We start from the raw sequence: 27794 nt of genomic DNA, 5'->3' as shown, positions 1-27794 counted from the left end.
GGGAGCGGGGAGCGTATGCGCCGCGCTAGTTTGCGGCCGTGAATAAATGCACGGCCGCAAACTAGCGCGGCGCATACGCTCCCCGCTCCCATTGAAATGAATGGGAGCGTGTACGGCACGCAAAGGGTCACGCGGCGTCTACGTGCCAAATCTCGCGGCACGTAACTCCGTGTGAACCCGGCCTAAGGGCCTGTAACTTAATTTGGAAGGGCTCATGTTAAGAGCTAGAAAAGTGAATTTTGGAAGGTCTTACCACATCATACACACACACACACACACACACACACACACACACACACACACACACACACACACACACACACACACACACACACATCCACAATGACAGTTCAGGGTGGGTACTGTTGGATTTCCCATTGTCTATTCCGTCTGTGGTTGTCTTGGGCAACGTGATATAAAGGGGTGGTTGTTACTGTTTGTTGAGCTTAAATTGGGGTTTGTGTCCATCCATTTGGGGAGTAAAGAAGGTTTCCAGGTATTTTCCCACTTTGATAGAGGTTTTTTTGAATGTGGAAAGTGTGTAGTTGTTAGGCAGTGATGTTGGGGTAATAGAGGGTCTTTGGTGTGTTAGATGCCCCCAGACATGCTTCCCCTGCTGTCCCAGTTGCATTGCAGACGTGTTGGCATCATTTCCTGGGGTGTCATAGTGGACTTGGTGACCCTCCTGAGTCGAATGGTGGCTTCCCCTGAAACGAAGCATTTTCCCCCATAGACTATAATGGGGTTTGATATTCGTTTGAATAGTCGAATATTGAGATGCTATTCGGAACGAATAACGAATATCGAATATTTTACTGTTCGCTCATCTCTAGAGCAAAGTATTCAATCGAATCCTACTCGTTCATCTCTAGTAACATGTCAATTTTAACACACAGTGAATGCCGTAAAAGTAATCAATAAGAAATTGGCACAAATGCGTTGTTTTCAATTCCACCTCATTCTGATTTTTTTCCCCAGCTTTCCAGTACATTACCTAGCAAGCTTACTATCACTGTAGTGTGGACGAAAAGCTTCATATACTGTATATACTTCCACCTTTGTTGAACTCTACACGCTCAGTGTTTGGGACACAGAATATTGTGGTCACTGTATACCAATAAGCAGGGGATCGATGATAATCATATACCCGGGCATTTCACCATTTTTGTGTCCTTATCTTGTCTGGCTAGGTGTATTAGACTTTGCTACATCATTGATTCAATACGCAGACTGTCCATAAAAAAACATCATGGTTATTATTATCATAACAAAGACAAAATGAACTCTAGATAATATAGTTACCATGACTCAAGATTGTAATGTGTAATGTTTAACATTTATATTATTCTGATGACGCAATTATTCTCAAGAATTTTTTCTTATAAAATAAGGAAGAACTTTATAACCGTTTGGGATATTTCAGTAGCTTCGCCTTTAGGGTATATAAGGGAGGATTGGAGACATGGAGACAGAGTCAGATTATCTGGAATGACAGCTGAGCATCCAGAACCCTCTAATCTCTGAAGTCTGAAGACGCTGGGAGTTGGTGAACGACTAGAGGATTCCCTGAATCATCAGAGATAGGTGACTACTTGTGCGTGTTTATCCACTTTGTATGTCTACCAGGGCTGTATGTATAGCTGACCTTAAATACACATCAATATAGACAATGGAGTAGAAATTGGGAACTATCTCTAAATATACTGTATATACTGCATTTTCCATAAATAATTGCTTTTTCACAAACACTAATTTACATTTAATAGTACAATGCTAACAAATACTATGCATTGTAATGTGACTTACTAAGGCCTGGTTCACATTTGTGTTGGGGAGTGCGCTTGAGGACCCCGTCCCGAACAAAAACCTATATGCATTAACCCTTTCCCGCCGATGGCATTTTTTGATTTTCATTTTCCGTTTTTGACTCCCCTCCTTCTATTTCTCCGCTCCCAGAGCCATATGAGGTCTTAATTTTTACGGGACAAATTTTTCTTCATGATGCCGCCATTAATTATTCTATATAATGTACTGGGAAGCAGGAAAAAAATTCAGAATGGGGTGGATTTGACGAAAAAATGCATTTCTGCGACGTTCTTACGGGCTTTGGTTTTACGGCATTCACTGTGCAGCCAAAATGACATGTCCCCTGTATTCTGTGTTTCGGTACGATTCCGGGGATACCAAATTTATATGGTTTTATTTACATTTTGACCCCTTAAAAACAAATCCAAAACTGTGTTAAAAATGTTTTTTTTCTAAAAGTCGCCATATTCCGACAGCCGTAACTTTTTTATACTTTTGTGTACGGGGATGTATAGGGTGTCTTTTTTTGCGGGGCCGGGTGTACTTTTTAGTTCTACAATTTTCGGGGAATGTTATTGCTTTGATCACTTTTTATTCAAATTTTTATCAGAATCAGAACATTGAAAAAACGGCGGTTTGGCACTATTGACTATTTTTCCCGCTACCGCGTTTACCGAACAGGAAAAATATTTTTATAGATTTGTAGAGCGGACGATTTTGGACACGGGGATACCTAACATGTATGTGTTTCACAGTTTTTAACTACTTTTATATGTGTTCTAGGGAAAGGGGGGTGATTTGAATTTTTAATACTTTTTATATATTTTTATATATTTTTTTTACTTTTTTTAATTTTTTTTTCCGCATTTATTAGACCCTAGGGGTGTTGAACCCCAGGGGGTCTGATCACTAATGCAATGCATTACAATGCTAATGCATTGCAAAAAATCATCCTTTCTTTTGCAGGCTGCATAGACCAGCCTGCAAAAGAAAGAGCTTGCAGACAAGCCTGGGAGCCTTGTAAAGGCTCCCGGCTGTCATGCCAATGTGACGTCGGCCCTGGAGCAAGCCCATGCGCCTCCGGGAAAATGGCGCCTCTGGCGCCACGGTCAGAGGGGTTAATGCCTCCGATCGGTCCGGATAAAGCAGTAGACATCCGGCGGCTATGGCGGCTGCCCGGCTCCCAGGCCGACATGCGCCATACTATTACGGCGGATGTCGGGAAGGGGTTAAAAAACAGTTAGCTAAGAAACCTCACGGACTCCGTAGACTATAATGAGGTCCGTGTGGTTTCCGCTCGATTTCTGCATAAAACATACGGAGAGAGAAAGTGCTGCTTGTGTTGGGAAGGTTGGAAGAATTTTGGAAATATAAGGAGTCTACTGTACTATGTCTGGTCATGGCAAAGTGTTCACGGCGGTCTGGGCAGAATGGAGATTTAAAAAAGTGTAATTTTACATGTAGAGAAGACTGTGATGTTTGCTGTATTCTCTTCTACAGTATATTCCATAGTGCCGAAAAGTAATACTCATCCAGAAACAGTGTCTAAACCCATATTCACACAATGTTACAGAAAAGTTAGTTCTTAACCCCTTCCTATCGTGCACCATATGGAGTTCCCACAGCGAATGTATTGTAAACCAAAAGATGGTACCAGGTCAGCAGTTGACACCATAAAAATTGTTCTATCTTAGAGCCGTATCCAACAATAATTTATCTTTTACAGCTAGAGAATTAACAAGATGGAGGAGCCAGAGGATCCCATAGCAATAGTCGGCATAGGATGTCATTTTCCTGGAGGTGAGTGTTACACACTATGAAGGGGGGCATTTAATGTTCTTTTTTCTCCTGTAGCTGGGTGTGATACAGTTTTTAGGCTCGATATGTTTCTGTAGCTGTGTTATCGGTGTATATAAATTCAGAGATCCTTGCTAGAATGAGCTGAACGCCAGGAAAGGAGACAGGAGGGGAGCTGAAAGCGGCTTTTCCCCAATGTGGGGCCATAGACTGAGTGTAGCATAAGTCTGGGAATACCTGCGGAAAACTGCCTCAACAAATAGAGGGGTAAAGTAAAATTGTAACAGGATTGTCCTTATGACAGTCCAATATATCCAAAGGCAACAATGGGGGTGATGTGTATGGCCGGAAAGATCTAACTAGACATACTTACCGTGTTTTTCAGACTATAAAACGCAGCTAGGTTTTAGAGGAGGAAATAGGGAAAAAAAATTTGAAGCACAAAATGGTACAATATTTAATATATGGGAGTTGTAGTTTTGCAACAGCTGCAAGGCCACATTGACAGGTGACCCTGCAGATGCATAGAGCATTTTTTTGCAGGGCCAGATGTACTTTTTAGTTCTACCATTTTGGGGAATGTCTATTGCTTAGATCACCTTTTATTTAAATCAGAGGCAAAACGGTGAAAAAACCCCGGCGCTTTAGCACTTTTGATTGTGACGTTCACCGTACAGGAAAATTATTAGTAGACCAGGCATTTTCAGACACAGGATACCTAATGTGTTTGTGTTTCACAGTAATTTTCTACTTTTATATGTATTCTAGGGAAAGGAGGGATTTAGAAATTTTCTTTATTTTATTTTTTTCAAGCTTTTTTTAAAACTATTTTATTAGTCCCCCCTGCCCTTAGGGGGCTTGAACCTGCAATCATTTAATTGCAAGTCCCATAGATGGCAATACAAGTGTATTGCCATCTATGGGAGATTCTGTATATTACTACTGAGGCTGGTCATAGACCTTAGCAATAGTAATATAGCAGTGACAGGCCTGGGAGCCTTCAGTAGGTCACAAGTCAGGTCAGCTCCAGCAATATCGCCATGCAGGAGCTGGCCTGCAATTTTACAGGTATGGGGCTGGTGGGGAACGGCCCCGGGGGGTATTTTACACTTTGGAGGGAAGGGGGGGGGGGGGGTACGTTTTTATGCCTACAATTAGAATGCATTCTGATTGCGGGTATTAGCTTCGGGCCTCCGCGTATAGCGGAAACCTGGTTGCTCTACAGCAGAGCGGCCGCTATTACAAACTCGGCGTCCGGTTTAATAGAACGTCGGATGCCGGGGAGGGTTTTAGACACCGACACAGGTGCCGTGGCCTGTGGCATCACTACGCTCTTGCCCAGCAGGAAGCCAGCAGTGGCAGTAGCGTGGCGTTGCTGCAATTCCACTCCTCCACCCTCCCTTAAAGTCCACATTCGGACTATAAGATGCACCCTCATTTTCCCCTCAAATTTTGGGGAAAAAAAAGTCCGTCTTATAGTCCGAAAAATACGGTACATTATTTTTATGTAATACATTTATGACACCTTCATTCTACAGGTGAAGGAATTGAAAATTTCTGGAAAGTTATTATAGAGGGAAGAAATTGTACAACAGAGATACCAGAAGAAAGATTTGATCTTGAGAAATGGTATGATTCTGATCACAACAAACCGGGCAAAATGTACACCAGGCGAGCCGCTTTTATAGATGGGTGAGTAGACTATGTGTATGAGTATTATTGAGTAACTAATCCTTAGAAAGTTACTCTAGTTACTATAAATGATGACATTTCCAAGTCAGAATGATTCCTACAGTAACAATGTAATATTTAGACATTGTCCCACATTTACTAAGAGTAGTAGCCATTCTTGGCTTTAGCACAAAAAATTGCAACAAAATTTGCAACAAAGAAAAAATCTGCGTTTCTGCAATGCATTTCCTCAACAGTATCATTTATCCTCATCTATGCTCAGTATAATACATTGCAGGAGGCCGATTGACCTTTGATTATTTATATTTTTCCTGATTTGCCATACTGAAACACTATTGTAGTAGAGATGAGCGAACACTGTTCGGATCAGCCGTTCCGAACAGCACGCTCTCATAGAAATGAATGGAAGCACCTGGCACGGCGAGATGAACCGTCTAAAAATAGGTCATGGCCTATTTTTGCCACTTTAACTTAACACGTATGAACCCGACAGCCTCAGCATAAAATGCTCAGTTAAAGTGTTGCTCCATAAAAATACACCTACTCACTATTCGCAGAACAGGGATGTGTCTCATAGTTTGGGGCCCCATCTCTAGCACCCCCACCAATCCTGAGAGCAAGGGTCACGTAAAGCCTTGTTTGAATCCAGCAATCGTCATATACACACACTGCTGCTCATCTAAAACTTTCATCTATAAGCCACAGATGAGAATGAATATAAAAAAAACATTTCTCATTCTAAAAACTTTGGTGCATCGTTGTGATACATGGACATTGAACTGTGTAATGCTGTGGTGGCATTGCACGGAAACGAAACAATCGCTGCTGGCAGGGGCCTAACTATCGGGGTAGCAGCAATAGCCGCTGCCACAGAGTCTGGGACATTGTCTTTCTAATAGGCCGTTACCTGCTGGAGTAACCCCAGCAGGTAACAGGCCCTATTTACTTACCGATCCTCGCTCCTACTCATGGCTGCCTGTGCTTCACCTTCTGCAGAGGAGGCTGTGAGCAGGAGTGGGGATTGTAACTGAGGCCACGGTCCCGCGAACCTCATTATACTCGGGGGTCTTTTCAGATACCGGAATATAATGATCGTTGTTCCAGGGGAGATGATAACTTCACCTGGGCTCTGGCAGGCCTCGGGCCTGTCTGGTGACATCACAGATGTCATGTGGCCCAGGCCAGTGTCATTATGCGTCACGATGCCAGCCTTGGTCAGATGACGTCTGGTCCAACAGTGAAGGGGTCTGCAGGGATTGCACCGGAGCCCAGGAGAGGTAAGTAACAGTTTTTTTATGTTTGTATCCTTGTAACATCTCTGCCTGTTCGGGTCACTGCACCACCCTCTGCTCGCGTGCTGCGGCGCAGGAGGCGCGTGCAGTTTGGTTCTTGGATTAAAGTTTTTGGTCGCACTGTGTGAACTCGGCTCTAGTTCTGTGATTGCATTTGCACCACACCCGTCTTCTGCCTATGTTGCCTCTGTCCATTAAGTGGTTAATCTGGCCTTGCCCTGTGATTGACAGCTGCCTTTCTGTGAACTCCATGGGCGGGTTCTTCCTCCCTATTTAGCCTTGGTTCCCATTCACACCAGTGCTTGTTATTGCCGTGCGCATACCTGCTCTTACTGTCCCTGTTTTGCTTATACTATTATACTTGACCTTTGGCTTTCCTCATTGACCATTCTCTTGACTCCGATTTGGCACTGCATCGCTCTACTGTTACTGACCCCTGGCTTGCTGACCTTCCGTTGTTGTTGTTCGTCTTGTCTGCGTTTTGTGTTTCACGTATTTAGGGAGGGACTGTCCTCGTGGTTGTTGCCTATTACCTAGGATAGGGTCTGGCAATAGGAAGGGAAAGTGGGGGGCTTCAGCTTAGGGCTCACTGTCTCTTGTGCCCCTCCCACGGTTTAACAGTTCTGGGAATTGCTGTCTTAGCAATTCCCTTTCAATCCTCCTCTGGGTCTCCGATCATTATACTGTGGAGCCTGAAAAGACCCTAGAGTATAATAATTGTTCATGGGTGTCCACAATGGGCATATTACTATGTGCAGGGGCCTCTATTTGGCATAATACTGTGTACAAGGGCCACTGTGGGGCATAATACTTGTTGCAGTGGCCACTATGGGGCATAATACTGTGTGCAGGAATGTGGGGTTTGTGCGGGGAGGGGAGGTTCAGGAGGCCCCATGACATATGTTCGCCATTCCTAGTTACGCCACTGGCTGATGGATTCTCCCATAGTTGATCTATAGTTTTCTATCAAACAGACACCCTGTCATATACTGCAAAGAAAAAGATAATTCAGATAGGGCACAGAACTGCTAAGGCTAGGTTCACATCAGCATCAAGAGACTCCAATGCAGAATCCATCGTTGACGGGAATAAAAGTCCTGAAAACCGTCAGAAACCTGAGGTACACCCAGTAGACCCCATTATAGTCTATGAGGTCTGCGGTTGTCCACGGGTAACCATTGTTTTAGTGGAACTCTGTTGCTCGAATTCTCTGATGGACCTGAACAATGGAGAGCCCAACGCAAATGTGAACCCAGCGTAAGAACTAGCTTTTGCTTCACTTTTTGTGTTTGAATAGAAATAGTCAAGTTGCCACAATTTAAAGGAATCATGTATTAAATAATAATATGTTGATAGAATTATATAGAAGCTATAAAAATAATATATTATATAGAAGATATTTATGAGTATTGGCTAAAAATGGTTTCTTTATTAATTAAGGATTACTGAATTTGACAACAAAGTATTTGGAATGAATAATGCGGAGATTGACAAGATGGACCCACAACACAAGCTGCTGCTTGAGTGCACATACAGAGCTCTAGAAGATGCCGGCTATGCCTCAGAAAGTATACAAGGAAGTAAAACTGGAGTCTTTATAGGTAAGACATCTAATGTAATAAATCTTCTAATAATTTAGATTGGCAGGGTTGCAAAGAGGAGTCAGAAAGAGAGAGAACACTCTAGGGTGCCAATGACATTACATTCAGTAAATGGGGCTGAGCAGTAGATATATACACCCGTTAAAAATACTGCCAATTCCCAGAACCAGGGAGAAGAGGTGCCCTAACCCTGTCTTGAGCCATAGGCTTTCTGCCCTACCACTTTCCTATTTGTAGGCCCAAAGCTGCCTTAGGCCTGCGACCTACAAGTTTCCAGGAACACACAGGAGATGTCTGCGTAATCCCAACTCCTTGTAGGTAGCTGTGGCTCAAATGTCTTTCTGTATTTTCTTGAGGTCACCGGCTTCGGCACCAGAATTTCCTGTATTAGCAAATTGACAGATTGGACACAAATATCTATAACAACTACTTCATAGATTGTTCCTGTCACACAGTGATAATAGAGATGACAGATTATGATCTGCTAGGTCATGTAGGAGACTATATATAATACTATTATAAGGATAATGGTCCTGTCCCTCCACAGGCATAGATGGTACTGGCTCTAGCGGCCCATGTAATGCTCTACAGATGCATCACAGGACTGATATGTGCCTTCTCACTTTCAGAGAATAGAAAGGGGGGCAAACCATGTAGCATTACAGACTGCAAGACAGATTTAGTGCTACATACATGTGCCGAGGCCCCCTCACAATATAATGCCTCCATACTGCCCTAACAGAATGCCCCATTAGTGCCCTCACACAGTATTAGGTCCCAATGATGCTCCCAGACATTATAATGCTACATTAGGCCAGTGATTGGGAGGGGGAAGCAGAGGAGATGTGGAGTACACAGACCCAATATCATTGTAGCCAATTAAACATAACCTGAAGGGAAGACCTCGCAAAATAGGTAATTATCAGAGATAATTCGAATACTAGATCCATAGGAATGCATGTTAGCGGTCGGCGTCACCGGCCGGCACTTAACCCCTTGCAGTACGGCCGCTCCCATGCATTCCTATAGGAGCGGAGGTATTTGAAACTATTCGAATCTAGTATTCGAATCATTTCTAGTAATTATTATTATTATTATTCCACTACATGGAATAATTAAAAGAAAACAACTGTTACTACAGATCAATGTTCTATTTTACACATTTACAGGTCTCATGAACAGAGATGCAGAAATTATTTATAATGATTCTTCAGAGAACATCAATCATTTTAATGGCACTGGGACGGCAACAAGTATAGCCGCTAACCGGATATCATACTGCTTTAATCTGACGGGTCCGTCCCTAGCTGTTGACACTGCCTGTTCTTCATCCTTAGTTTCCTTACATTATGCATGCCAGGCCATCAGACAAGGTAAAAACAATGAAAGGGTTTTGCAAATTTAACAGAAATTTTCCGTACAGGTTTTGTTGTTCAGTACCAAGATGTTTTTGCAAACGCTTACAAGTGTTGCCATAATAGACAAATTACCCCATTACAAATTACCCTACAAATTACCCCATTTTGATAACTTCATCTCTTAAGGTATTAATTTGCTTGAAAATCTTTCAGGTCCCATTTTGCACTTAAACAGGCATTTATTTACTAAAATGATTGAAAGCATGGAAAAAAAAGAAACAATGAGTCATACAATAAAATGACGCTGCCTACAATGACAGCGCTGTTGCAAAAAGTAAGGGGGCCTGACTAAAGAACCCCTTTAGGCTGAGGCCCTGCATAGCAAACCGCTGCTAAGAAAGGCTGTGGGAAAAAAAACATAGCGGAAATGCATTGCATTTTTTTTTGCACTGTTTTTGCTGCATTTTTGCTGTGATTTTTATTCCTCTATTAAATCTATAGGAAAAATGTTCGCATTTCTGAAGGTAAAATTGACATGCTGCATTTTTCAAAAAAACAGTTTTTCTGCAGCGTTATTTTCACTGCACTTTGCAGGTAGTGTTAAACACATTGTAATTTTTTGTTGTTTGCAGAAGGCAAAAACACTTTCCCTGTCGTCATACAGCAGCACAATGTGGGGGTATTTCTATACCTGCGTGCTGATAGGACAGATGGAATATTTTATTCAGCAATTATTTTAATTATGCATGACTATGCCCTATAAGAGCGCAGAGACCTCCCCCCCCCCCACGTTTTTTTCTGTCCTTCGGACGGTAGGACAGGTGGGGAGGACTTTGTGTCCTCCTTGATCGGGGTTTTGGGCGTTTTGTTACCTCTCCTCGGCCTGTGTATGAGGTCCTTGTCCTTTTCTTTTGTTCATCTTCTTTGTTTTCTGCGGGTGGCAGAAATGAGAGAAGAAATTTCAGTTTGCGGGCTGCCTATCTGGTCAGTTAGCCGCAGTGCTGCCTGGTTCAGTTAGGCTCCTCCCGCTTGTGGTTAGACCACGTTTCTGTCTGGGAGGGCTGCACTTGCGGCCTTGTTTGGACCGCGCTTGCCGCCTAGTTTAGCTACGCTCGCGGTCTCGCCGCGCTGCGGCTTATTCTGGCCACACTTGCGGCCTAGCTCGCAGCCTAGACTGGCTTGTCGCTTACCTTAGTGGCAGGATCTTGCAGCCTACTTCCAGTCCCTTTCTCCACTTCCAGCCTACTACTAGGCCGTCTGTCTGGTGAGGGGCAGGCCTTGGGCAGTGTTGGTTAGCTCCCCACCCCTTGCGGCCAGCTCCTTGCTTGTGGGGCAAGATCTTTTTGTTTTATCCCTGCTTTTCTTGCAGGGTCTCAAGGTTCTAAGCCCCTTTGTTCTCATTATGTTTTGGCGTGCAGGGCGCTGTTGGCAGCGGGTGGCCACGCGCCTTCCAGCCCCTTCCCTATTGGAGATCCCTACTCTGGAGGCTCTGGACCTTACTAGTTACTAGTGGGGCTTGCTGGCACTAGCCTGTATTTGTGTAGTGGTTGCTTCATTGCTTTGGAACTTCTTGTGCTATTCAGCTCAATTATTCAAGCTCTGGGTGGCCTCTTTAGTGAGTATGCAGGTCTTGCTATTATTCCTATGGTCATACACTAACGTGTTTGTTCCTTCTGTAGAGTGAGTGGCTTGTAGCCCAGTATGTCTTCTACTACCCCTCCTCCGGAACACCATAGAAGACGGAAATCTCCTCTAAGAGGAGGCATCAGGCCTTTTTTCTCACCAAATCCCCCTTTTTTCTCACCAAAAAACCCCAAAAAAACAGAGGGAAATAAATATTTTTCTTTCCCCTTTGGCCCAGGCTATGTATGGGCCCGCAGCCGATCTTGCAGAGGCCCTCTTCCCAAGAACATTTCTACTCGAGATGTTATTGTCTGGGTAAGAGACTTCATGATGAGTTTTTTTCTTTTTCATGACCGTCCAGCCATTGGACAGCCCTTTTTTCTTTCTCTTTTCTAAGGACTCCAGGGATTCCATTTCCCACATCACCAAGAAACAGCGCACTGAGAGGCGCTCTTTGTCATTAGCCGTCATTAACCATGGACGACCAAACTGTTTCTTCGGACGAGGATGTCAATTCCAGCAGACCCATACTCCCCATGGATAAGATGGGGGAAACTTCTGAAGTCCATCCGGTCAGGCAACCAGGATGTTGATGGGGAAGCCTCCTCGTCCACCTCTGGGGGGCGTAGGGCCTTCCATGTGGACGCAGCCCTAGCCAGGTTGATGGAAACGGAATGGAAACATCCAGAAAGAGCTCATCTAGCCTCCAGAGTATTTAGAACCCTGTATCCGATCTCCCCATTCCAGCTGGATCGATGGAGCCCTCCATCTAAGGTGTATATGGCTGTGGCGAAGCTCTTCCGCCGTAGTGTGGTACCTCTGGATGATGGCTCTAATTAGCAAGACCTGCTGGACCGACGCGTGGACGGGACCCTCAGGAAATATTATTCGGCCTGCTCTGTGCAAACTTCGGTGGCCATATCCTCCACCGTTGTGACCGACAGTCTTCGCTCCCGACAACAACTGGAACAAGATATCGATTCCGGGGTTCCTAGGGATGATATTCTCTCATCAATGTCCTCCCTGTTCACTACTACCGATTATCTGGGCGTGGCTTTCCGTCAACAGTTTCTAAGGGCATGGCACTGCCGCCCGGAGACCCCTCTCTTTGGAGAACTCCATCAAGAGTATATTCAGAAGGGCGTCTTGGAAAAGGTCCCTCCTTTGGGCAAGGGGAGGTGAGGGTCACACTAGACCAAAGGGTCTCTACCTTGCATGTACCCATTGTTCAACCACACAGGAGGTTCCTCAGGATTGCCAGCCAGATCCCCCGTCACAGGGAGAATTACCAGTTTGCAGCTTTACCCTTCGGCATTTCATCCACTCCTCACACCTTCACCAATTTGGGGGCTCCAGTCACCGCCGCTCTCAGGCTTCAGGGCCTGTTCATAGTTTCCTATCTGGACGACTGGCTTATAAAAGCTCGGTCACTCCCAGTCCTCCAACATTATCTTCTGTTAGCCACCTCCTTCCTGCAGAGGTTATGGTGGCTAATCAATTGGGAGAAATCAGAGGTGACACCATCCACCTGGAGGAAGTTTCTAGGTTTCCTGATCTCACTTTCCATCCCAAGGAGATTAAGAATTCAATCTTTCTGCAATGTAGGGCCTTAACCGTAAGGCTAAGGCCCCACGGGCCAGAAATGCAGTTCTAAAGCGCTGTGGGGACAACTATGGCGTAAACGCATTGCGGTTCTTCCCGCAGTGCTTTGAACAGAAAGTTGATGGAGTTTTCCTCCGCGGACTTTCTGTTACAATTATATCTATGGGGAAGCCGCCGGCGTATCCGCACTGCGATTTTTTTCCGTAAAGTGGGGATGAGATTTGCATGAATACCATCCACTTTGCAAGTACTGTAAAATTCTGTGATTTTTCCAGCGTTTCTGGACCTTGGGGCCCCGGCTTAAAAGAGTTATCCCAGCTAAAATTGTATTTTTTAATTAGGCCGGGGCAGATGAAAAAAAAGAACAAAAACAAACATACTTACCTATACTCAATACTCCGGTGTCCGTCAGCGCAGTCCAGCCCTGCAGCTCTGTTGTTTTCTTGCAGCGGACGTCCCCACCGTACGTGACTGCTGAGGCTACTGATAGATCTCAATGTTCATGTGACTGTTGAAGCCAGTCAGAGTCCTCAGCGAGGGCTTCTGCAAAAGAGGAAAGCGGAGCCATGGGAATGGACTGTGCTGGGAGACAGCGGAGAGGCGGGGACAGATGAGTATGGGTTTTTTTTTTACCTCAAAAATGTTTATTTTTTCTTGGACAACCCTTTTTAAGGTTAAGGCCCCGTGTTACATAAGCACTTTTTGGTTTGTGTAAAATGAATGAATGCATGAATGAATGAATTAATTAATTAATAAGATTGATTAACAACTCATCATAGAACGTCCTCTCTAGCCTCATCTGATCTGTGTTTATTGTTTTTAACAATAAGTTACCCCTTAGTTTGAGAAATAGGGGATAATATTGTATAATTGCATTTAATAGATTTAAATTTAATAATTTATTTTATGTACATTTAAAAGGTGATTGTGAGATGGCGATATGTGGCGGTGTCAGCTGTATCATCGAACCTCGCATCTTTGTTGCCCTTTGCAAAGCAAAAATGCTCTCTGCTGATGGCACCAGTAAACCTTTCTCCAGTAGAGCTGATGGATATGGAAGAGGAGAAGGATGTGGCATTGTTCTTCTAAAACCTTTAAGAAAGGTATTACATTTTTACTGTCTCAGTATTTTCTACAAACCTCTTGCAAGGCTTCTTGTCATACAGTAACTTTTAGTTTCAAATTTAATGTAAATCTAATACTTGCCCCTTGTATATATCTCATCTACTGTTCACATGAACCCTCTCCACACTGCAGCCATTTGTCTTTTTTCTTTTTTACTTCCCACCTTCCAAAAACAATAACTTGTTTTTTTTTCTTCTCCGTGATTCAAGGGCTTGATTTTATGTGGACTAATTTTACTTCCTAATAACTCCATTTAGAACTCTGTACAATTGTACAAGGAAATTGAAAAAAAACCCTGAATGGGGTGGAATTAGAAAAAAAATTACGCAGTTCTAAATTTTTTTTGCTGTTATTTATTTATTTATTTATTTTTTACAACATTCATTGTACCTTAAAAATGGTTAAAGGGGTATTCCCACATTGCATACTCACCAGTCTTCACTGCTGTAAAATCTTCTTTCATCCTGGTTTCTTGCGTCATTTGGTGGGCGGGGTTTCACATGCAACCTGCCGTTTAGCTCCGCCCCCAATTTAGCGTGTAGCGTGTATGACGACTTCATTAGAGATGAGCGAAGTTTTAGGAAATTCGATTTTGACACCGGATTTTGCCTTAATTATTTAGTGGCGCATAGCGTTAAAAAACAGCTATTTCCTGGCTGCAGAGAACCTGTATAGTCGTGTAGTACACTGTGCCTTGCAGTAACATGCATAGGGAGTCTGCTGTAGTAGTTAAACAATACAGTGAGTCAGTATGACACGCACATGACAGGTTTCGGTCTTAGAACCGCTGCACACTTCACTTATTTGGCCAGTTACGGGGCCAAAACTGACCAAGTAACTCAAGTGTGAACTCAGCCTTAAACGTCGATGTTAGTGCCAAGTATAAGAAACTGTGCATAGGCTCAAGATCCTACTGTAGCGTGAAAGAGTGCACTACTTTGACACCCTCATCTGCTGATTCAACATAGATGTCTACAGAATCTGTTCTAGTAAATGATTAAACAAGTAGAGCCCCCCTTGTGGAGAGGGCAACATAGTGACATGGCGACATACTGTTGATGTAGTAGCAGCATTAGGAGGCCAAAGAGATGCAAATCTATTCTCCTGGATGGAATTAGGAGAACAGAGTGCACTCTGTACACCACCCTATAGAGGGCAGCATCCTTAACATCATGAACGACTCAGTTATAAAGTCTTTTAATCATGATATGGATTTAATTGCCAAATCAGTATTTCTGTCCCAAAAGGAACAGATTCCCAACTATGGACAGCGCTGTTTCGGCCTATTGGGCCATCCTCAGCATAGTGTAGGGATAAAGAGAGGCAAGGTGATATAATGTGGAGGTAGCAGCAGCCTTAGGAGGCCATACAGTGACCCAGTGGCAGAGTGGGGAGGCGGCAGTAGCGTGAGGAGGTCATACAGTCACCCAGTGGCAGAGTGTGGAAATTGCAGCAGTCTTAGGGGCCGTTCACACGGAGTAAACGTGAGCTGATTATGGCAAAATACACATGTAAAAGATACACGTGTAAAAATCAGACTCTCATTGGCTTCAATGCCATTTTTTACACGTGTAGTAACAGCCTTAGGAGGGCATACAGTGACACAGTGGCAGAGATTACTGGATAAGAATTATGATTTTTTGGAAGTACTATAATGCAAAATGACTTGCAATTTTATACTTGAAACAGAACGGCTAATATGCCCCTTATTTATTTCCACACTAATAAACACCTTTAAATAAGTGTTAGAATAACAGCTAACTGCAGAGATTGGTGGCTAAGAATTATTGATTTTTGCCACTACTATATTGAGAAATAGCCTTTAATTTTATACTCTGAACAGAATGGCTAATATGCCCTTTATGTCTTTCCCCACTAATAAACGCCTTGAAAAAGACGTCAGAACAGATGACTGCAGAGATAACTGAATAATTCCATACTGAAAGATGGCCTGTAATGTTATGCTGAAATGACTGTACCTAAAATGGCCGCTGGTTTTTATAGGGCTGTGACACCACAGTGCCGGCTGGCTGCTGATTAGCTGCACGCTTGGCATTGTGGGTGATCCCACAATATCAGAGTTCCCTGCACCTTGTGAAGCAGCTATTTTATTAAAAAATGCGATTTGATGCATTGAAGCATGAGGAAATCCAGATTGGCGAATTGAAGATTTCCTTAAATTCGGATCGAATTCCACTTCTGCAGCTTCAATTTGCTCATCTTTAATCTTGATCTTGTTATATTCATTTTTTTGGAAGCCAAAAAAAGCAGCTATTCATGTATTTAGATTTTATGTGCGCTATATACTGATGGTCTCAAACACAATTTGAAGACAATATATTCAACAATTTACTCTTGACAAAGCATACCTATTAAGTAGGGTTGAGTGATCGGGATCAGAAAAGATCGGATGCCGATCGGCGATCGAGTAAATTTCATGATCGCGTTCAGAATTCTGATCCCGATCTTTTCCGGCGGGATCGAGGTCAAAGGTTAGTTCCCACAATGCTTGGCTACTGGCTAATCCTTGTGGGGAAAAGCTAACATGATGCCTGAAACTCAGGCACCATGCTAGCTATGGGCAATAATGTGATTGGTTGTCGGCAGCATCATCACACCCCTCTATATAAGGGCTGTGATTATGCTGATGCCACCATTGTGCTGCACATTGTAGCTAGGGAGAGGAGCTCAGTTGTAGCTAGGGTCAGTGTAGGCAAATGCTTAGCTGTGCTAGCTGTTCTGTCAAGAAGGGAGCTGTGTTCTCAAAGTATATACACCTTTAAGAAAAACCTATACCTTTTTATCAGAAAGACAGCAGCTGTTCCCATCCAAAAGGTAGCTGTGTTCTCAGACTATATACACCTTTCAGAAAAACATATACCGTATATACTCGAGTATAATCCAACTTTTTCAGCACAGTTTTATACTCAAGTCAAGGTCCACGGAGCACAGAAACTTGAAGGACCTGCATAAATTAAAATGCGGAGGTCCTTTAGTGCTACTGCTCTGTGATTGGCTTGTCATGTAAGGTCACGTGACTGTGATGTCATCAAAGGTCCTGTAGAAACTAGAATGTAACATCTGCAGATAAGTCAGTGGCCATTATGTGCAGGATTCATTGTGCTATATAGAAGATGTCTGTCATATCGAGGAGAGGAAGTACAGTAAAAGGAAAGTAACACACACATATACCTGCGGCTGCCTTCACCAGCATCCAGGCCAGTCCATGCCATAGTGTGGAAGATTGTTCAGAAGAGCCAATGGATGATGATTATGTGAAGAGTCTCCATGTTTAGGTCTCCATGTGAAGAGGATCAGGGAACTACTCCTGAGGATGACGTTCATGTTCGTTTGCCAGTGCCACCAAAATGTTATCCAATTAATGCACAAATCCCAGTTATAACACGCACACCAGTAAACGCTACTCCCACCGGCATTGTGCAACCCAAAGCGCCTAAAAGTGTTAATCCAAAAAAGAAAGGCTCCAAACAAACTGTGTGGTTATATTTCACCAAAGATAAAAATGACCCAACGAGGGTGATATGCAAGACTTGCAAGCAGTCGCATAGCCGAGGCGAGGACACTAGGCACCTCAATACAAATGCTATGCCTAGGCATTTGAAATCTGTACACCCAGCACTTTATAAATTATTTAATGAACAAGAAAGTAAAGAGAGGGATGTGCCTGTGAATGTTGATCCACCACAAGCTTTGGCAAGTTCTTCCACGTACTTTTCCAATGCCAGTGCCACGTACACACCAACTTCATGTATGCCAGGCGGCAGTGCTGGACAGCAGTCAAGCAATTGGCATAAAAGAATTACAGGAGCCACTGGCCAAAGAGCCACATCTGAATTCCGCATGCCAATTGCTCCAACATGTTCCTCTCTTTCTGGCTCTAATATTCAGCACACCCTCCAGCAAGTAGTAGAAAGGAAAAAAACCTATTCAGCCACACATGAGCGTGCTAAGCTGCTTACCTCCAGTATTTCAAAATTACTGGACTTGGAAATGGTCGCTTTCCGCTTTGTTGAATCAAAGGCTTTTTGCTCCCTGATGGCCCATGCTGTGCCCCAATATGTTGTACCCAGCCGCCATTACTTTTCACAAAAAGCGGTCCCTGACTTGCAGGAGCATGTCAAGCAACAGATCAAGTGTGCTCTAAAGCAATCTGTTAGTGGATTTGTGCATTTGACAATGGGCACATGGACTAGCCAGCATGGGCAGGGTCACTACCTATCTCTGACCGCACATTGGGTCAACATTTTTGACCCTTGCTAATATGTTGATGGCAGTTTGTCGTCTGTTCTTCCAACACCAATGAGGGTCGTTCATGTCATTGGGGGTTCCAACTTCCCCTTCAACAAATTCGGAAACTTCATTTCCTGAGAGTTCCTGGGACGGAATGAGTTCCTGAGTTCCACACCAGAACCTCCACCAAATCATGGGTCTGGAAATGCACTTCATTTGTATCGGCGTGCTAGCGAGCGAAGGCTGCAAGCAGTACTCAAATTAATTAGTTTGGGGGAACTGAGTCACACTGCCAAAAACATCAAGGATACTATAATTGGTGAAACTGAGTTATGGTTTGGTCCGTTAGACTTCAAAATAGGCAACGAGGTCTGCGACAATGGTAGAAATTTGGTGGCGGCCCTGAATTTGTTCCCATTGACGCATATACCTTGCCTTGCTCATGTATTCAATTTGGTTTTGCAAGCATTCTTGTAACACTATCCCGATCTTGCACCCCTGATTGACAAAGTACAAACATTGTGTGCCCATATACGATGATCTAAGGTAGCTTCATCTCTCATGGCTCAGTTTCAGCGCAAACACCTCTTGCCCATTCACAGGCTCATATGTGATGTCTCCACCAGGTGGGGACATCAGGCATATGTTGCAGAGGTTTGTCGAATAGAAGCCAGCAATAATCGATCTTTGGATGATGAGAGGGGCCCGACGTACAAATGTTCTCCCAGTATACCTCCATCTTATGGCTGTGGAGCGGGAAAAGCTGCATGACGTCTGTTTGGTTCTTCAGTGTCTGGAATACTGAACAAAAGTGGTCAGTGCAAACAACACCAGCGTCAGCATGACTGTGCCACTTTTGTGCACATTGAAGTACAGTCTCATAACTTTGAGGGATCAGGCGTGTGCAACAGGTGGGGAAGAGAAGATTTTCTTTGAAGACACTCAGGACTTGGAAGACCACCATGGCTACCATGATTCCAGGGCAGGACAGATCTGGCAATGGTTGGAGACTGGGTCACAGGCTCGAATAGCTTCTGTGGGTACTTATTCACAGCAGGAGGAGGGGGATGAGGATGAGGACGATTTGGATCAGGAGATTGATGTTATTGAGGAGGAGTCATTCCAGCAGTCCCAGTCAACAGGCATTGTGCGTGGATGGGGGATGCAGAAGAGACTATAGTCAGCTTAGATGAGTTGGACAGTGATGAATCGCCGCCAGGTACATTGGCACACGTGTCATTTCACGCTAAGTTGTGTTCTGGAAGATAAACGTGTCAAAAACATGCTTGCAGATCCTGAATACTGTGTGGCAACCCTACTTGATCCTCGTTTCAGGGATAAAGTTCCGGGCTTCATTTCCATTACACCATAGGCTTATAAGGATATCGATATGTATCATCAAAAACTGTTGGACAACTTAATGGACACATTTCCTACAGAAAGCAGTGAGTCAAGATCATCTCCAACTCCTGCACACCATTCACAATGCCGTGGTGGTCCCAGAGACAGAAGCATAGCCTGTTGCGAGGGAAATGTGGGCATAATGGCTAATGCTTGGCTGTCTTTGTTGAGGCCTACTACAGCAACATTAAATGTAGAGATATCAGACCGAGACAGCATTTTTTGTTGCAAGTGGAAGACTAAATGAAAACTCGCATAGACCTCTTACTTCAAGAGTCTTTCCTGCTGGACTACTGGGTGTCGAAGCTGGAGATGTGGCCTGATCTTGCCCAGTATGCCCTGGGGTTACATTCATGTCCAGCAGCTAGTGTCTTTTCAGAACGACTGTTCAGCACTGCTGGTGGTGTTGTCACAGAGCTTCGGACAAGACTCTCTGCTGACAATGTCGATCGCCTGAGTTTCATAAAGATGAATAAGTCCTGGATTGAGAAGGGCTATAACACACCGTTGGCAGATACAGCATTATAAAGAAATCAATGTTGTTACAAAATGTCTCATCGATTTTCTGTAGCTCCTCCTGCGCATAAATTTTTTTTTTGTATAAGTTATACATTTTCAGAGGCTCATATGCTTCAATTTTTGGACTCTATGCTACTAAAAAACTATATTTTAAGGCATATGCTTACTTTGGAAGAGGTCACTCATATGACTGAGGCTCATATGCTTCAATTTGTGGACTCCACTCTGTGTAGTGATTAAAAAACAATGTTTTATGGCCATTTAAGTGTTCCATTGCTCATTCTGTTCATTCTAAGAACTTGTATGTATTTTTTGGTAACTTTTCATAGCTTTTGAAAACGGTCTTAAAAAGAAAAAAAAACCCATTAATTTGCATTAGGATCAGAATTGGGATCAGGATCGACTGGAAAATGATCGAGATTTTAAAATCGATCCCGAAATCTCAAGATCGGCTCAACCCTACTATTACGTAAAAAGCATTCCAGATGACTACCTCATGAAGCTGATTGAGAGAATTTTGATTCGATATGTGTTCCTTCATAGCTAGGGTTAAGCCTATCTTGAGATTTCAGGATCGTTTTTAAAATCCGATTTTCAAACATTTTCCAGCAGATCACAATTGTCAAATTTGCTCGATCGCCGATCGGAATCCAATCTTTTCTGATCCCGATCACTCAACCCTAATGTTAACTTTTCTCACAATGGTTGGCCAGTAGTGTAACGTGAAACCTTGATCCCGCCTAAAAAGATCAGGATTGGAATTCTGATCGCGATTGTGAAATTTGCTCGATCATGATCAGAATCCGATCTTTTCTGATCCTGATCGCTCAACCCTATTCATAGCTATCATATCTTCAATATGAATTTCCAACGCAGAAAATTAAGAAAAACAAGAAAAAGCATAGACTGAAAAGGTGTGTTTTAACTTTTGATAAGTATTTCACGTTTGACATTTCTTTCTTTATTTTTTACATTGCAAAGGCTAAAGAAGAATGCTGCAAAATCTGGGGAGTTATAAGTGCAAGTGCTATAAACCAAGATGGACGCTCAGTATCACCAATCACAAGGCCATCTCAAGAACAGCAGGAAAAATTATTACAACACATCTATAGTAGGATAAAACCATGTTTTCTACAATATCTGGAGGCCCATGGTACTGGAACACCAACTGGTGACCCAACAGAAGCTGCCAGCATAGGAAATATCATTGGGAAAAAACATAATAATGGAAAAAAGCCACTGAAGATTGGATCTGTTAAAGGAAATATTGGTCACACTGAATCTGCTGCTGGAATTGCTGGGTTGATAAAAGTTCTTCTCATGATGCATCATGAAATTATCCCTCCATCTCTACATTATTCAAGAGAAAATGGCATCAAAATGATTGAGGAATCCAATCTAGAAATTCCAACTAGTCCTGAAAAATGGCAAGAAGACATCAACTCTGGAAGAATGGCAGGAATAAATTGTTTTGGGTTTGGAGGAACTAATGTTCATGTTGTTGTTAAACAAGAAAAACAAGAATATCCTAAATATCATTCAAAAAGATTTTCTGAACTATTCATATTATCAGCAGCCTCAAGCAGATCCCTACAACTCTGTATTGAAGACACAAAAATGGCATTAAGTAACACAACATCCTTATCCCTGGAGAACCTGGTCTACACAGCAGCTTGTAGAAGAAGTCATCGACATTACAAATACAGAGCCGCATTTCTGGCCTCTTCCTTAAACCACTTACACCAACAACTACAAGTTGTGACCAAATACGCTCCTGTGGTTAAATCCGATCCTCATATTGTGTTTGTGTTTTGTGGGAATGGAGTCCTTTATAAAGGGATGTGTAAGATGTTACTAGAACATGAGCCAATGTTCAGAAAAAAATGTGTAGAGATAGATGAGATGATCAGAGGTTATACTTCACTTTCTGTGCTGCAGTTATTAGAGGAAGAGTTTGATGACTTCTCGAGGCCCGATGTGGCTCAGTTGCTGCTCTTTACAGTTCAGGTATCATTAGTTGCTCTTCTGACTCATTGGGGGTTGAGGCCAGATTGCATTGTGGGACATTCAGTTGGAGAAGTTGCTGCTGCTCATTGCTCTGGAGTTCTTTCACTTGAAGATGCTGTAAAAGTCATTTACTACAGGAGCAGTCTGCAATGTAAAGTTACTGGAGGGAAAATGTTGGTAGTTGGAAATATAACAGTCAATGAAATATCAAATATAATTGCACCCTACAAAGGAAAAGTTTGCATCGCTGCTTATAACAGTCCGACCTCATGCACTATTTCTGGAAACAGTGAAATAATAGACCAACTTAATAAATCTCTGTCCAAAGATTACAGTTCAAACAATGTATTTCTCCATATACTTGATGTCCCTGTTGCTTACCATAGCCCTATGACGGACCCTATATTAAGTGACATACAGGAGAAGCTGAAAGATCTACAGGCAAAAAAAATGGAGGTTAATCTTATTTCAACAGTGACAGGTAAACCAGCATCCAAAGGAGATTTCACCACTGGTGGTTACTGGGCTAAAAACATTCGTGAACCAGTTGTCTTTCAACAAGCTATAGAAGTTTTAGCAAAAGATAAAGAAAACCTTCTGTTTATTGAAATAGGTCCTCGGAGAGCGCTACAAAGGAACGTAATTGAAAATTTAGGATCCAAAACAACAGTCTTACCTGCTATACAACCTAAGAAAGAGTACGAGACCATCTTTTCTATGCTGATTTCACTGTTTACCCAAGGATACAATCCTGACTGGTGTAAAATATTTGAAGCATATAAATCTTCTCCATCCACAATTCCAAGATACCAATTTGATTGCAGCACGAAAGATATTAAATTTGAAAAAATTAGAATTGGAAAACAAACAGCATCAAGTCCCAACCATCCATTGATCCAGACCATGAGTGAAGATTTTAAGTTCAGGTGTACAGTATCAAAAGAAATGACACCTTATGTCTATGAACACAAAAATTGGGGCTCTGCCCTTATTCCAGGCGCATTCTATGTAGAACTTGGGTTGGCAGCTGCAACGACCAACCTCAAACCTAAATTGCCTTTAAATTCTCTGGAAATCAGTGCAACATTTTCCAGCCCCTGTGTCCTTCACCAAGACTCTGTGGACCTGGACATAAAGCTGCACCATGAAGACAAAGCAACAGTTTTTGAAATTCTAACATCACATGTATTTGCAAGTGGACAAATACAAAAACGTGACTGTATAGCAAACAAAGATAGAAAAATCTCAGTGGAAAATCTATTCACAAGATGTACTTCGGTTTTCAAAACAGAAAAGATTTATGAGCGTCTCTCTGAATTTGGATTTGAATATGGGAAGGCTTATAAGCAGCTAGGTGATGTTCATTGTGGAATAGACCTGAAAGAAGGAATCACCAGAGTAAAAGTAAGTGAAGACGTCAGAGACACAATGTATGAGTACCATATACATCCAGTCATTTTAGACTACTTTCTTCAAATGGCAGCTTGTGTGGGAGCGGCTACAAAAGAATCAGTGATCTTCCCGTCATCTATAGGAGGTTTAACAATTCTACAGCCATTGCAAGAGGAAATGATCATCTACATGAAAGCAATAAAAACAACAGAGAAATACATTGAGTTTTGTGGATGTTTTGCAGATACAAATGGTTCCATTTTAGTGGAAATAAAAAGTGCTAAGATGGCTTTTGTAAAACAAACCCTGAACAAACCAGAGAAAACATTTTTCCAAGTTAAATGGACAAAGTGTTCAGAACCCAGTCATAGGCGAGAAAATGAGCCAAAAATGTTGATTTATTCAGACAATATTGGAATAGGTAAAAAATTATCAAAGTACTTGAATAATGAACCAACCTACATTACCTTCAATGGTATCAATTTAGATATTCAAGCACAAAAGCTTCTTGATAGTGAATGTACAGATGTTGTGTTTATGTGCGGAATCCAAACAGTAACTGAAGATATTCCAAAGAATCTTACTCAATATCTAGCAAAATACTGTGAAATCTATCGACAGCTGATTTTAACAGTGAGACAAAGGAGCCCAAAGCCTTCTATCCGGACAGTGACATTCAGGACAGTGGACAATACTGTGGATCAGATTAACCCAGGATTTACTTTTGCTGGAATGACAAGAACTTGTATCATTGAAATCCCGGATATAACATTTCAGCTGATTGACATTGGCTCCACAAGCCCCCAAGATATGGCTGCACTCGCCCAAGTTCTTCTTTATTATAATCCAGAAGACTATCCAGAGATCTGGATTAAAGAGGGTTCTATTTATACCAATGAGATAACTCCAACAGACATGGAAAGGACAACACAACAAATACAATCTTTACAGAAATCTGATCATTTTACCCTTTACACTTCAGAACCTTATCACATTACTAAAATTTCTGCAGAAAAAACGAACTACAAAATTTCTGAGCTGAAAAGCAAACACGTAGAGATTTGTGTCGATAGAATTTGCACCCACACAGATGATTATTTTCCTGTGAGCATTTCAAGCTGGAAATATGGGAACACTTTGTACTGGCACTCTTTGTCCAGTGATAAGCATGAACTTGTTGCTTTGGACCTTGCAGGTATTGTGACTGCAGTTGGAAAAGGTGTTAAAACTATCCAGCTTGGTGATCGAGTTGCGGCTTGCTATCCCATAACGGCAACCTCTAACATCAGGCTTCCAGAAGATGTTTGCTACGTAGTCAAAAAGGCTCCAGTAATAAGAAACGCTCCATGTGTCTCATTCTTTGTCTTAGCTTGGGAGATTTTGAGCAATCAACTACCACGTGCAAAGCATAAACCGAAACTTGCAATTCTAACATCTGACACAAAGTCAGTCTTATGCACAGTTTTGTCCAAGACCGCAAAACAGAGTGGATGGGAAACTGTAATATGTACTGGCAGTATGGTGGTTGATAAGCAATGCACTTCCTTGGTTATTCTTCCTACAGCTGGATCTGACATTAGAGAAGTTCTTAATGCATTACCGCTTCTCAAAGATGTGGTTGTTTTATCTAATGTTAAAAAGGTTAAAAACTGGCACAATCTTATTCTGAGCAGCAACCAAGACTTTCATGTCCACTTGCTTGATATTTCTGCTATTTTGCAGAAGGCATATTTGCACCAGAATGCCAAAGAACTGCACAAGTGGCTTCACTCCATAGCTGCAGAAGGAAACATTATAATTCCAAAAGTTTTAATTCAACCATCATGGAGGGAACCTAGCTTTGGCAGTAAAGAAACCAGCTCCTTTATAACCCAGGCCATACCTGTAATTGAGTTAGACACTAGTACTATCTCTAGGATTCCAATGTCCACACTTGATACCATGCTTTTCAAAGATAATGCTGTTTACATAGTCACAGGTGGTCTGACTGGTCTGGGGTTGGAAACTGTGAAATTTATTGTGAACAATGGTGGTAGCAACATTGCCATTCTATCCAGAAGAAAGCCAAACCCAGAAATGGAACAGGAGCTAGCTGAACTTCAGAATCAAAAGGAAACCACCAAGATAGTCTCTATACAATGCGATGTATCCCAATACCCTGAAGTAAAAAAAGCCATTTACTTCATAACACAAAGATTTCCAAATATCCCAGTGAGAGGAGTCTTCCATAGCGCTGCTGCTTTTCATGATGGGATTCTGCAGAATCTAAACTTGTTACTGTTTGAGAAAGTTCTTAGCCCAAAAGTAGACGGAGTTGTTAATCTTCACCGTGCCACACTGGACATGAAGCTTGACTACTTTGTTTGCTATTCATCTGTTGCATCATTTGTTGGAAATCCAGGACAAGCAAATTATGCAGCCGCCAACTCTTTTCTAGACATTTTCTGCCAGTACAGAAGGAATATGGGCCTCTGTGGACAATCCATCAGTTGGGGAGGCCTCAATCTGGGAGTATTAATCAATCAGCACCAAATTCATAGACTCTTAGAAGCAAAAGGAATACTTCTTTTAAATACTGAGGAAATCCATCAGTCTCTGAAGAAATGTCTTCAAATGAATAATTCTAATCAAGCAATAGTCAGATTTAACTTGAAGACCATGTATGAAAACCTGATCTCATTGATACCAGCACTGAAGAAGCGGTTTTATAATTTGGTAGTGGAAGAGATGAAAAGCTGGGAACAGACATCAAAGGAAAAAGAATCTTCCAATGTTACGGTAGAAACCTGCGAAGATTATATTTTGTCAGTAGTAACTGAAGTCACAGGAATCAGCTCGAATGACATCACTACAAATACTCTTCTTGGTTCTCTGGGGATTGACTCAATGTTAGCTATGACATTACAAAGTCGTATCTTCAAAGAGAAGGATGTTAACATACCCCTGGTCCAACTATTGGATCCCAACATGGCAGTCTCAATGTTAATATCACTGGTTAAAGAAACTACTAGTGGTGAAGAAGAGAAAAGTAGCGTAATAATAGAGGAAACCTTTCTGTGAAATGACAATTTCTACATTGCTGCTACTTATTTGTATTTTAGGTGTGAAATATTATACTTCTATAGGCTATGCTAATATTGATACCTCCCATAGCAATCATGACTCTATACACCTCTATATTACATAATAATCTAAAGGGCAAAACTATTGTTCTGCTATCCTGATTAGAGACGGGCTAATCACTTTGTAACAAGCCAGGTTCATTTCAAATATTCTCAATTGTTTGGTTTTTAAATGAAATCTAACAAATCACGATTCGCTTTAGAGGAAAAAAATGGCCACAATAAAAAAAAATGGCTGACCCCACATGAAGGAAATACAGAGCACACAATGTAATGTGTTGAGTGACACATACATCACATGATAGCAACATCTGACAGTCTCAGCCAATAGACAGTGGTAGGTAGACCTTACAGTGCTGATGTCATATACACTATATAGTGTGTGTACACTTGTCACAGTAGTGCAATGATAGAATAGAATTGAATAGAATATACAGACATAGATAGATACGTTCAGTCAGTGAGTCTTCAGACAGTTAACCTAACCCTTTCATTGCTAGCCAATAATCTATATTATCTTACAGTACTTGTAATAGGACAATTTAATCTCTTCTCTACCCATAGTTACATAGTTACATAGTAGATGAGGTTGGATAAAGACATGAGTCCATCAAGTCCAACCTATAACCCTACAATCCCCTACAGTGTTGATCCAGGGGAAGGCAAAAAAAACCCCATGAAGCTCATGCCAATTGCCCCATTTCAGGGGAAAAAATTCCTTCCCGACTCCAAATCTGGCAGTCAGTATAAAACCCTGGATCAACGTGTCCTTAAAATCTAGAGACTATAACCCGTTATATTTTTTCTCTTCAAGAAAGGCATCCAGGCCCACTTTGAACTTGTTCAGTGAATCCTCCATCACCACTTCCTGGGGCAGAGAGTTCCAGAGCCTCGCTGTTCTTACTGTGAAGAATCCCCTTCTATGTTTCTGGTGAAACCTTCTCTCCTCCATACGTAGAGGATGTCCTCTTGTCACTGTCACTGGCCTAGGAGTAAAAATATCCTTAGAAAGTTCTTTGTATTGTCCCTTCATGTATTTGTACATTGTTATTAGATCTCCCCGTAGACGTCTTTTCTCTAAACTGAATAACCCCAAGTTTGTTAATCTATCGTTGTACTCCAGTCCACCCATTCCCCTAATCATTTTGGTTGCCCGTCTTTGCACTCTTTCAAGTTCACTTATGTCTTTCTTGTATATCGGGGCCC

The 27794-nt window shown here is 42.3% G+C and overlaps 1 protein-coding gene across 2 annotated transcripts; it reads left to right on the top strand.

The window, feature by feature from the left end:
* Positions 1-1505: 1505 nt before the first annotated feature.
* LOC142199926 (mycolipanoate synthase-like) lies at positions 1506-27389 on the top strand. 2 transcript variants are annotated; one of them, XM_075269856.1, is made up of 7 exons: positions 1506-1584; positions 3533-3606; positions 5142-5295; positions 8028-8188; positions 9358-9561; positions 13693-13874; positions 21049-27389. In XM_075269856.1, the coding sequence occupies exons 2-7, from the start codon at positions 3549-3551 to the stop codon at positions 26524-26526; spliced, it is 6237 nt and encodes a 2078-aa protein (XP_075125957.1). In that variant the 5' UTR covers positions 1506-1584; positions 3533-3548; the 3' UTR covers positions 26527-27389. The 2 variants fall into 2 exon arrangements, with proteins under 2 accessions (XP_075125957.1, XP_075125958.1); XM_075269857.1 differs by lacking the exon at positions 1506-1584 and adding an exon at positions 1611-1630.
* Positions 27390-27794: the final 405 nt, after the last annotated feature.

The sequence above is a fragment of the Leptodactylus fuscus genome, chromosome 4 (assembly GCF_031893055.1).
Source record: "Leptodactylus fuscus isolate aLepFus1 chromosome 4, aLepFus1.hap2, whole genome shotgun sequence".
NCBI lineage: Eukaryota > Metazoa > Chordata > Amphibia > Anura > Leptodactylidae > Leptodactylus > Leptodactylus fuscus.
Note: the sequence above shows the minus strand (reverse complement) of the source record. Positions and strands in the feature narration are given on the sequence as shown.